The 11,932-nt window shown below is 46.1% G+C and overlaps 1 protein-coding gene across 1 annotated transcript; it reads right to left on the bottom strand.

Moving 5' to 3' along the window:
• Positions 1 to 1,078: 1,078 nt before the first annotated feature.
• On the bottom strand, positions 1,079 to 11,579 carry dusp7 (dual specificity phosphatase 7). The gene is made up of 3 exons (XM_076025318.1): positions 11,111 to 11,579; positions 9,367 to 9,795; positions 1,079 to 6,041 (listed from the first exon to the last, which is right to left on the bottom strand). Exons 1-3 carry the CDS (start codon positions 11,520 to 11,522, stop codon positions 5,725 to 5,727), a joined length of 1,158 nt encoding a protein of 385 aa, XP_075881433.1. The 5' UTR covers positions 11,523 to 11,579; the 3' UTR covers positions 1,079 to 5,724.
• Positions 11,580 to 11,932: the final 353 nt, after the last annotated feature.

Genomic DNA, 11,932 nt, shown 5'->3' with positions numbered 1-11,932 from the left:
CAAAAATATATATATATTTTTTATCTTATTGTTTTTTTTTTAGGGTGGAGCAAAAATGAGCACGCTAATTAGCAACATAAGAGGAACTACTCTAAGAGGATGTGTTAACTGTACACCTTCGGACAGTCGCTCCAGCTTCCCCCCCTCCTGTGAAATCCCCGAAAAAGCCTATTTACCAAATGTACAATACATTGCACACAAATATTTGGGATCATACACTGTAAACAGTGTTGATTGTGATGCCGGTGGTTAAGTTGGGCTGGGTTGTTTTGCTTGGCGGGTAAACACGTTGTTTCTTTGCCACACACAGAAAAACCCCACTGCGGTGCTCGAAAGGGGAAGCTGGAGAGTTTCAAAGTTCCAGTTAAAGAAATTGGATAGGTGAACGTTGCGAAATCTAGAGGCCGCGGCGAAGAAACGACGACGCGGGACCTGCGTGCGATTTTCCTGTCTGCCTGTGTGCGTTCATGTATCTGCCATCTTGGTGTGGACTTTAGGTTCACGTTTCACCAACATTTGGGCTTGTGAGAACGTGTCGTCTGGGTCTAAAAGGTTTCTGAGGATTATGGTTCAGGTTAATAAAGGTTATTCGTGGGTTGGGTGATGGTTGAGTTTATGGTGAGGGCCACTTCCAAATATAAGAAGAGTAATGTGCTGAGTTGCTCAAAACGCACTGGCAATCGATGACCAATTAACAAATGTTTAATTTTTTTGGTAGAAAAAAATTATTTGATACTATTGGTTTTAAATATATTTTGTCAATGAATTATTATTATTATTATTATTATTATTATTATTATTATTATTATTATTATTAATTATTATATTATTTTAAAAAACATAGCTATAAACTAGCTCCCCTTTTTAAATTTGCACGATATGACTTGTAAATACAGCATTCTCCTACGTACTGTATATGCTGGATTTCTCTCAGTCGGACGCTGTTGTTAGTCTCTGCCTCATTAACCGCCTCGCCATGTTGCAAGTTTTACTTATGACGCGAAACGCATCAGATATTTGCTGCCGTTGCTTTCCAGGGGTGACTCTTCCGTGGGGTCAAATCAACAGGTCACACGTGTTACAGAAAAAAGAAAATATCTCAATATTTATTTGCGGTATAAACATGTGTAGAGTTGCTTCCACATACTGTACAATACATAGGGTCAACTGTACTTCCTTCAGTAGACAGAAAGGTCAAACTGTCCTAGTTAACATGCCCCTTGTTTTTATACACAGACAGATTGCACTATACATATGCATATGTATACGTATACATGTACATGCATACGTATACATATGCATATATATCAAAACAGCACAATACAAAACAGCTTCTCAACAGGTGTCTGAAGCTGTAACACGATGCAAGATGCATGGTCAAAAAAATCCCTGAAAATTTCCTCATTGAGGTAACATTTAAAAAAAAAAAAAAAAAAAAAAAATCATTCACTTTTTATTTCCATTGGTACTCGTGAGCGTTGTCACCGCTGCTCTCCTCCTCTCCTGCCGACCCCTGTTCTCTTCGGTTTTCTTTTTTTTTTCCCCTATCCCACATTCTCGCCGAGATGTCGCTACAGGTTTAAGGACACGGAAACGGGCGTTCCCGCGATCTGGCAAAATTTACAAACAGAGAAAAAAGTTTCTCTTTCCAAAATACAAAGACACGCCCACGCGCGCGCGCACACACGCTCACTCACGAAAACAAACGCACAAGAAAGCAGCTTTAAATCAATCGTATCGTTTTTCAATGGTTAGAGTTCCATATTGAAATATGGAAACGTCTCAATCCCGGGGTGCATGTGATCAAGTCCTCGCCGCTCTTTGTTTGCTTGTTTTTTTTTCCTCCTTTCCTTATTGTGTTGTGGGACACGACTACAGACGAGGGCAGGCCGTTCAAGCATGGCAAAATTATCTTCATCTTTGATGCTATACTAGAGGATCATTTGCATATAAATTCATAACATATATATTTATATACTGTATACCCAGATACATATATACTCAGATTGAAGGCCACAGGAATAGCATAGAGCACATTATATCAAAAACAAGACAGAAAAAAAAAGACCTTGTAATTATAAAAGCTGGGTGATATAATAGTCGTTTGTCAAATGTAACTGGCATGCTGAAACACAGCTTTGGCTGTCTCAAATAACGTGTGTGTGTGTGTGTGTGTGTGTGTGTGTGTGTGTGTGTGTGTGTTTGAGCGGTGAGGGAGAGACTCTGCCAGCTTGTAGAGGCACATCACGCCCCCACCACACACACTCACACTTTAGACATCCCAGGCAGGTTAAAATGTCACTTCAGTCTGTAAACTGTATCACGTGTATTGTTTCATAGAGTAGACATGGTACAAAAAGAAGAGGACTCTAAAAACGCTTTTGAGGTCTTGGATCTACAAAATACTGCAAAAAAGAGTTCTGATATATTGCAGGATAACAAAGAGGACCTCGTGCGACCCGTGGAAACGACAGCTCGCTGTCCGTTATTACCGTGTTATGATTCATAAAACAAATAGACAAACTTTTTTTTTTTCTTTTTCTCTTTTTTTTTTTTTTCTTACACAATGTTCTTCATAAGTGACATACAAAGAGTATTGAACAGTCAGCGAGAAAGAAGTTAGAAAGGTTATATAAGGCCAGCTAAAACCAACCCTGTTAAGATTCTACTGCCGTCCCCTCTGGAACTCAGCTCTGTGTCCGGAGACCCCGTTCACGTCGCCCCGCTGAAACCGTATACTGCGCTTCCGTACGCGGTGCCATGCAGGAAGCACTCGCCGTACTCCGTGTTTGTTACTGGGTAATAAATGGGACCAAGTGCAGGTGTTTTCATTCCACAATGGTCAGCAATGAAACGAGGAACTGTAAACATATTTGACACTTCTGATCTCCAACAAGCGCTTGAGTCGCATCGGAGCGGTGAGCCAACAGTAGTCCACTCGGGAAAAGACACCGATCTGATCGTGATGATTTAGAAATTTGTACGTGTCGCCACCGATCAAACGACGCACGTCAAATCAACAAAGGCAAAAAAGTGGCCGACTGAATCGCAGGGGTTTTCTGGGAAGGAAACGCAGCAGGCCGACAGATTTCTCAGCACTTTTGCTCTGATCGTCAGTCAGCTTAACCACTTCCTTGTCCTCACCTACGGCCTCAAGGGTTTTCTCAGTGTGGGAAACCTCATGAGCGGCGCTCGTCTCTGCTGGCGCATGCTTCCGCTTTTTGTTTTTCTTGTTTGTTTTTTTTGGTATCAAACAAATCCTTACATTGCCTGCTGCTCTCGGTCACACGCTGGCTGCTAAAACCCAGGCGTGGTAAAGCTAGCATGTACAAGCTAACAAGGCTAACTCACAAACTCCTCACGCTCGGCGCGCAGGAGGTTTGCAGTTGCAACACCAGACAGTCTGGCGAGGATCAGCTGAGGTCGTGAACAGGGTCTCGGATCCTCCCTTAACCACACGCTGCTCACCGCTGCCCCCGCTGGGCAGGCGGCAGCAGTGTAAAAAAAAACAAAAAAAAACGGTCCCCGTAAATCGTTTCCCTTCGACGATAAAGCGACATCGAGCCGTTAGCCATGGCTTAAGGGGGTGAATGAACTTGGACAGAAGTCTCTAGTTTTCTCCCAACGCAGGTAAAGGACAAGACGCTAGCTAAGTGGCTACATGCAGTCTAGTGATTGAGGCTGGTCCCGGTCCGGAATGCCGAGGCCGCAACCCCTCCGTTGGCGTAATGCAGGGGTCCCCAAACTTTTTTCGGTGGTGGTCACATCCTTTCTGTGATGGAGGGCCAGAGTCAACTGCCTTTTCCTCGCACTGGACTAAAAAAAAAAAGTCCATCTGTCCACTGATGTTTAAAAACTGTTTCCCTGGCAGTTTCGACATTTTGTCGTCAGGCAGTCACGTCAAAATCGAACCTTTTTGGGGGGCTGTAAACAGCTAAAACTGCCAAAACTTTAAATAAGAACACCAACGACAAAATGTAGAATAATTGGCCGTGTTAAGATGGATCGTTTTGGACGTGAGGTGGGCCACTCCACTTGTTTAGGCAGGCCAGATGTGGCCCCCGGGCCTTAGTTTGGGGACCCCTTGCGTAATCTGTACCAGGATTCGAAAGAAAGACGGACGACATCTCAACGGGAAATAGATCCGAGGCACTTCCTTGCCCAAGGTCGCCGCGATAAGCTGCCCTGAAAGTTGCTCGTAATTGTCACCGACACCTTAGCGGCGCCGCCTCCGCCTCCCTCCCCGCCAACAGAACACCTCTCATGTGAGCGGCGGCGGCGGTGGAACGGCCAGGGGGAGGTTCAGAGGTCAGTTTAGCTCGCGGCTAAGAATAATCCAAACAGCTGGTGGAAATAACTGGCACCTCTCGTTCGCTCCGCCGTACGGGAAGGGAAGCAGGAAGGAGGAACTCGCAACTTGAACATCTCTTGGCCAAATGTCAGATTTTTGCCCAGCCGCGATTCCATGCGATAATTCCTCCGCCGAAAGCTCCACTTCCTCTCTCCCTCCCTCCCTCCCTCCCTGTCTCGGCCGCGCAGCTGTCGGGACTCGTCGCGGCCTGGGACTGCTCTCGCTCTCTCTCTCTCTCTCTTCCTCTCTCTCTATCTGAAAGTCTCTTTATCTGCCCCGATTCCAAACACTGGCTCCAAGTGCCGACATGTCGATGGCTATACCATTGTGCAAACTGCATTAGGTCATTACGAACCTAGAAGACACATACACAACTTAGAAGAAGTAAAAAACAAAAAGAAACAAACATAAAACTGAAGGAATATCACAAAAAGGTTCATCTTTGTTGGCGCTGCCACACCCGTTTCCCTTCTTTAGTTTTACATTCTCTTAAGCCATTATTGGATTGGATAGATACGATTTCTATGCGTATATATATATATATATATTTATATAAAATTCTATATTTATATAAGGTATATACTTGTGCGTAAATTTACACAAAAATATACAAAAAAAAATGCATTTAGACATACTGAACTTGTTATGGACTGCCTATACATTTTCTGCTTTGTACTTTCACATACAAACAGTACAAACATACATTGTGTGTGTCCGTGTGTGTGTGTGTAATTCCTTGGTTTGTTAAAAACTCTACATTCGGTAGAGAGCAGATCACTGACGCAACCAAATCCCGGGTTCTCCACTTGGCACCAGTCGTCTCGGCTCCAGAGCTGAGACGGAGACACAGAGGATGTTGCTGTTGTTGTCTTGGATGAATTACCGTCCACGTGTTTGCTTGTTTGTTTGTTTGTTTGATTTTGCCATGTTCCTATCTTTGTATGAAGCTGTCTGTCCCGCTGCCGCCTTTATTTGTTTGTTGGTTTGTGTCTCACGAACGCCTCGTCGGTTCGTCTTTGTCGCGGGTTGATCGGGACACTCCGTCCAAAACAGAATTCCCAAGAGAAAGCCATCGCAAAAAACCTGAATGTCAGAAAAATACCCTTTCTCCCCCCCCCCCACCCCACCCCCCCTTTTCTTTTTTTTTTTTAAAACACGGCATCTGCGAACCATCCCGTCCCCTCTGAACGCTCCAGCCTGGGCGGCGTGGGCGGCGAGGCTCCGGCGAGGCCTTCAAACATTCACCAGGAGCCGGCTGCCGCTTCGCTCGCAGCTTCGCAAAGACGTCGCCTCGACCCCTCGAGAAAGAGAGAGAGAGCGAGAGAAAAAAAACAGGGTCGGCCCCCCCCCGACCGCCGAAACGCTTCCGATTCTCATGTGGACTCCAGCCTGTCCAGCTGGAACACGTTGTGATTGGTCGGGGTGGTGAAGAAGAGCTGCTCGTGCGTGGGCGAGGCCGAGTGGTTGTCGCAGGGGCTGTTGAGGCCCAGCGTCCGCTCAAAGTCCAGCAGCTGGCCCATGAAGTTGAAGTTGGGCGAAATGTTGGACTTTTTCCGCTTGACGAAGTCGTAGGCGTCGTTGAGCGACAGGTTGAGCTTCTGCATCAGGTAGGCCACGGTGACCGTCACCGAGCGGCTGATGCCGGCCAGGCAGTGCACCAGGATGCCGCACTTCTTGGAGCGCGCCTCGTCTGGAGGGAGAAGAGCCAGTGTTAGGATGGCTGATCACAGAGGGCGCTGTACTGAAGTCAAAGTATGGATACTAGAAGAAAACAGTCTGGTAAACTAAGGAGCACTGATTTAACTCTTTTACCCAAGTAAAAGTAAGAAAAATACAGGTTCTGAAATGTACTTAAGTAAAAATAATATATTTTTTGCCATTAATGAATCAATATATTTGTGATTATTTTGCAATGAAAAAGTCATGACAGGATATTCTGGACTCAACTGACCAGAGGTCTTGATGACTATCTGGATCATTTTGATACTCTCATGACAATAGTTTTTTTGTTTTCTTTTTTTAACTGCAGCACAACAAAATTAAATCAGTTATATTTTTGACCAGTGAGACATTCTAACAATTTTAATAACAATCAATAACCAATGTTATTTTCTACATGTTCTACATGTAATTTTTTTCTCTGTTCTGAAAACTTTCTGAAACTTTTCTAGTGGAATAAGTAGAAAGTATTTGTATGCAAATGTAGGGAGTAAAAGTAAAAAGTTGCCAGAAAAAGAAATACTCAAGTGACGTAAAGATAACTGAAAAATATACTTAAGTACAGTAACAAAGTATTTGTACTTTGTATTTCCCACCTCTGGCTGATTAGTCAATAAATAATATCCCGGAACAAAAACGCTGCTAGCAAAACCATCCTCATACCATTTCTAATGGTACAAATATGAGGGTGGAAATAAAGCCAAACTGAAATTTGGTGAGAACAAATATCAGAGTAGCGCAGCTGGGGTCATTTTTCATTGGAACAGACTCCTCCACATACAAAAAAAAAGAGGAAAAGAGCGAGGCTGATGAAAACATCTGGGATTGATTGTGAAGACGTGGTGCAAATATCCGTTTCATTGTCACTGCTCTATCTCCGGTGAGGTTTAGTCACCAAGTTGTGATTGTTGAATGGGGAATGACCTTCCTCAATGACAGCACAAAGTCATGTTTCAAAGTCACTCCGTGTGTGTGTAGGAAAATGCCAAATAAAAATAAAAGAAACATCTTGCATTATTAATAGACTACATCAATCCAGGCTTCTATCAGTTTCAAGCCCTGGCACTTACATCACTACAGGCCATTAGAGCCAAAGTTAAGTGCTCCGTTGCTTTCTTCGCCCTCGCTCTCTCCCTCCGTCTCTCTCTCTCTCTTTCTCTCTCTCAGCCACCCTTTATCTCGCTCGGCCTGCATCTCTTGTTCTTGGATCGAGGTCAGCCGCTTTCAAGCGCCGTCTGCCAAGCGTGCGGGCCGAGTTGAAGTCATACGTGACGTGTGCGCGTGTTTTCATACTTATGAGGGACCCGTGAAAGTTTCGGGAGATCCTCATCAGGAGCTGAGCAGTGACTCAGATCGAGGAGGGGGAAGAATGTGCCGCGTTACGAAACTTTACCAATCCAATCTGGCGTTTTTCAGTTCGGATGCAAATCTAAAAGGTTTAGATTTAGATAATACAATCTAGTAAATTCCTGCTGCCGAGGAATATTCATTTCAAATTGAGCGTAACTGACTTCCTGTCACACTAGAAGGTTTTCCAATCCAACAGAAGGAACTGAAGAGCAAAATGGAGACCCTCAGAAATGGCTTCAGAGGCCTTGAACAAAGTGTATCTCCTCACGTGTGCTAGTCTGGTGTCTGCTCTGTGTGTTTCTGGTTGGTTTTTATGGCTCGCTGGAGGTCTTTCACCTGAAACGTTGCCAGAAACTTCATTAACCTGCGTGAGGCAACAGCTCTTCCGCAGTTTGACGCGATCGCTTAACAACACACTGTGCGTTGTCGCCGCACGTCTTGCTTTTCGACGTCACTCGAGCGAAACAACTCCGAGCTATGAAGACAAAGCCAGTTAGCCTCGGCTAAGCTAATAGAACTGGGTCTGGTGTGGTCTGTCTGCTGTCCGATGACATGCATTTGACATTTATCAGCCACCGTGGAGGCCAAGAGGTCTCAACCTCGATGAACCCCGACCTTGTTGAACACAAAGCTCCGAAAATCTCCTATAATCTATGTTATTTAGGAGCTGGGCACCGATGGGGAACACCAGAAGGTCACGTCTGGGTCTCCTTTGGAGGGCAGAGTCTGTCTTTTACCTATAATTAGCCACCATTTAACATCAGAGCAGTGTGGATCTGCCTTGCCCCCCCCCCGCCGATCCCACTCCGCGCTCTGGCATTCGTCACGCGTCATCCCAACGACTATCAGAGACGTCTGACAAGAACGAAAGAGGAACGCCGAGGGATCTGGACAATCCGTGACCAATGGAAAAGCTCTGGACTTCTCTGTGACTCACCACTGAGGGAATTCACTAACTCTCTGGGAACCAGACCGGACAGAATTCTGGGAAATACTGACGAAAGGGGACGAGATGGGGGCCAGAATTGTTTTGGAATGACCCAACAATGAATGGTACTGGCTTTGTTTGTTTTTTTTTGAAATCGGAAATAGCGAAGGGCCAAAGGGGGTTTGTCGGAATTAATTTAAGCAAATATAGCAACATGGTAAATCTATAGTTCATCAATTTACCAAAAAATAAATAAATAAATAACTGCCCACATTTAATCAAACAAAACAACACATGTATGTGGGAGTGCAGTCAAATGAAAACTTTTTGGGGAGAAATGAAAAACTTAATTGGAAAGATCATTTTAAAACAGATCACGTTGGATTCCAGATTATTTGCACTTTTGTCTTTATATCTGGATGAACATAAAATTAGTAAAGCAGAAGGTACTTTTATTGATTTCAGTTCATTAACAGCAAAAGGATGTATAGCTTGAAATTGGTTCAAACAGATGTTGTCTAGCTCACCTTTGGAAAGAATAACACATACACATTAAGTCAAGGCAACAACAATTCAAAAAGATTTGGAGGCCCTTGAATGATGCTCTTAAAGACTTTGATGTTTCTGATGTCTTGAATAATTTTTGAATCCCTTGCAACCATGTGCTGTATCTAGAAGCTATGCTAGAGGCTACGCTCTTGAAAGGCTCTGTCCTATGTTTTATACTATATTTACGTATTTCTTTTTCTGTTGTTGCTTTTCTTTCTATATCTGTTTTCTATATTTGTAGAAAACATCTGATACTGACCTGTTTTGTAAGGAGGAGTATAATTGAAAATTGTATCACTTTGTAAAAAAACAAAAAAACAAAACATAACAATGTTTATGGGTAAAAAAAACAAACAAAAAACAAAAAAACACAATAGTTTGCCAGTCTGTCTAGAAAATAGCAAGTGGGCGGATTGATACGTGGCCGTCCCTGAAAACACATGGAAAAAGAAGACGAGCGATTACTCACCAATAAATGAAATGGCCTCTGGGAAGAACTGAGACAGGTTCTGACTCCAGTGATCCGAGATGGGGATCTGCTTGTATTTGAAGTCCCCCTCGTGTTCAAACATGTTGGGCAGGTTGGGCGTCACGTTGAGGATGTACTTGATGTTGTACTGGCTGAGCACGTCCAGGTTGGTGGAGTCTTTGGCACAGCCCAGGTAGAGGTACGGCAGGATCTGGACGGGGAAGGCGGGCTGGTTGTTGGGCAGCGGGCTGCCCTCCGACTCGGTGGCGCTGCCCGGCTCGCGGTCCGACTCGCCGTCCGAGCAGTCGGAGCTGATGCGGAGCCCCCCCAGGCCGAGGACGGAGGTGGGCGGGGAGCTGCTGGGGCAGGAGCAGTCCAGGTTGGTCTCGCAGTGCTCGGGGTACTCCGACTGGAACTTGTTGAAGCCCCCTGGGGGAAGCAGAAATCAGCAAAAAAAAAAAAAAAAAATGCATAAAGGCACATAAGGCGCAGCACGACTGGGTAGTACAACAAGGTGAAGTCAATTATCTACGGTCAAGTCTGCAGGACACATCAAGATGAATTAGCCAAATGGCTAATATGGTGTTGTTGGATAAACGATCATTACATTCTAAACATTATTACACTTTAGTTAAACCGAGGGGGGGGGGGGCACACACCACATAATCGCAGTTCATATGAATATCTTTTTGTCATGCTGCAGGAATGGCATGCGTCTGATTCACCGATGTGTATGTTAATGGGGTAAAAACGTGACAACGACGTCACTATGAGGAGGCAAACGTGCCGGCCAGATGTTTGCGCTCCATTGAGAAAAGCTGCGTCCAGGGAGGATCAGCAGCAGCAGCAGCAGCAGCAGCAGCAGCAGGAGGAGGAGGACACTCTGCTCTGCTCCGCTGCTGCTGCACTTTTTCTTTTTTTTTTGTGAATGACAGCAGCTCGGGCTTGGGACTCCAAGCGCACGCGCGCGCGAGAAAGAGAGAGAGAGAGAGAGAGAGAGAGAGAGAGAGAGAGAGAGAGAGAGAGAGAGAGAGAGAGAGAGAGTCCACTGATCAAAACACACCAGCCAGCCGCATCCCAAGAGCTGACAAATCCGATTCTTAATCTGCGGGAACACGCGACGAATCTTCCCCTGTTCGGTTTCATTCATGAAAAAAAACGGCACTTTTTTTTTTTTTCCCTCCTTTGGTCAACCCCCCAACCGGTGAAGCAACAACATGGCGGGGGCAAGTATCTCCATCTACATCGTGCTCAGTGTGATCTCAAACAAACACATCCTTTATTGCCCTGTGTATGACATTTCAATGTAGTTTCAGTCTCACCGTGACAGCCGCTTTACGCGCGGGCTGTCGTTTGTAAGCGCTCAGCGGGGAGGAAGCAGTCAAAGTTCATTATAGTTCAAATACAGTCACCGCTGATAAGCTTGGATAAGAAATAAATTAAAAAAAAAAAAAAAAAAACTGCACTCGAGTGTGAGTAGATAGACCATTGCGACACACCGGTGATACATCTGTAATTACACGTTTAGCGTGTCACTGTTCTGCAGTGAGTGGGGAAACTTTGCTGTGATTCCTGCCAACAAATACAAGACAAGACGAGCGAGTTTGTGTTCCGTCCGCTTACACACACACACACACACACACACACACACACACACACACACACACACACACACACACACAGAGCGAGCCAACAACAACAACAACAACAACAACAACAACAACAAGAAGCAGCAGCTCCTCACCCTCCAGGTAGAACGCCTTGCAGCCGTCGTCCCGCAGCTTGTGCAGCAGCAGCCCCAGCACCGAGCTGCCCAGGCCGGACTCCTGGCGCTCGGCGCTCGCCGCCTCGTCGTACAGCAGCACCACGTCCGTCTTGCAGCGCTTGACGAACTTCTCCTTGTCCTCGTTGTTGGGGATGATGGAGCGGATGGGCAGGTTGCCCTTCTTGAGCCTGCGCAGCATGAGGCCCGGGATGGCCAGGTTGATGGCCGACTCGATGTGCGACGACTCGTACAGCTCGTGGGACCTGCAGTCGAGCAGCAGCAGCGCGCCGGCGGCGGACTCCAGCTCCTCCTGCAGCCACTCGGCGCTCTTGCTCGACGTCGTCATCGTGGTCACGATCGCGGAGCCTCGCCACGGGTGGTTAATTCTCATCGGGGAAACGTTGGTCCGCCGCCTGCACCCCCCTCCGGTAGCGGTGTGCGGCGCGTGGAAACGAGCGCGAGCGAAACCGACGGCCAAAAAAACAACAAGAGCAGAAAACGAACCTAAAGAACGGCGGAGAGGTGATAGAAGGAAAAATAAATAAAGAAATCGGGGCGCTAAACTTGCCTTCCCGCGGCCACTACAGCAGCAGCAGCCGCCGCCGCAGCGGGCGCACGCACCCACAACGCACACGTCTCCCCGACGCGCAGCCACATCCAACGCGCACGCAGCGATGGGGCAGCTCTGGGACGGAGCAGCACAACTTGAACATGCAGAGGTTTCTCTTCCTCCTCCTCCTCCTCCTCCTCCTCGTCCTCTCAGTCCGACAGAAGTGGAGGTTTCATTCCAGCCCATCGACG

The sequence above is a fragment of the Nelusetta ayraudi genome, unplaced genomic scaffold (assembly GCF_046127955.1).
Source record: "Nelusetta ayraudi isolate G7.1 ecotype Tasmania unplaced genomic scaffold, CSIRO-AGI_Nayr_v1 ptg000017l, whole genome shotgun sequence".
NCBI classification, from domain to species: Eukaryota; Metazoa; Chordata; class Actinopteri; order Tetraodontiformes; family Monacanthidae; genus Nelusetta; species Nelusetta ayraudi.
Note: the sequence above shows the minus strand (reverse complement) of the source record. Positions and strands in the feature narration are given on the sequence as shown.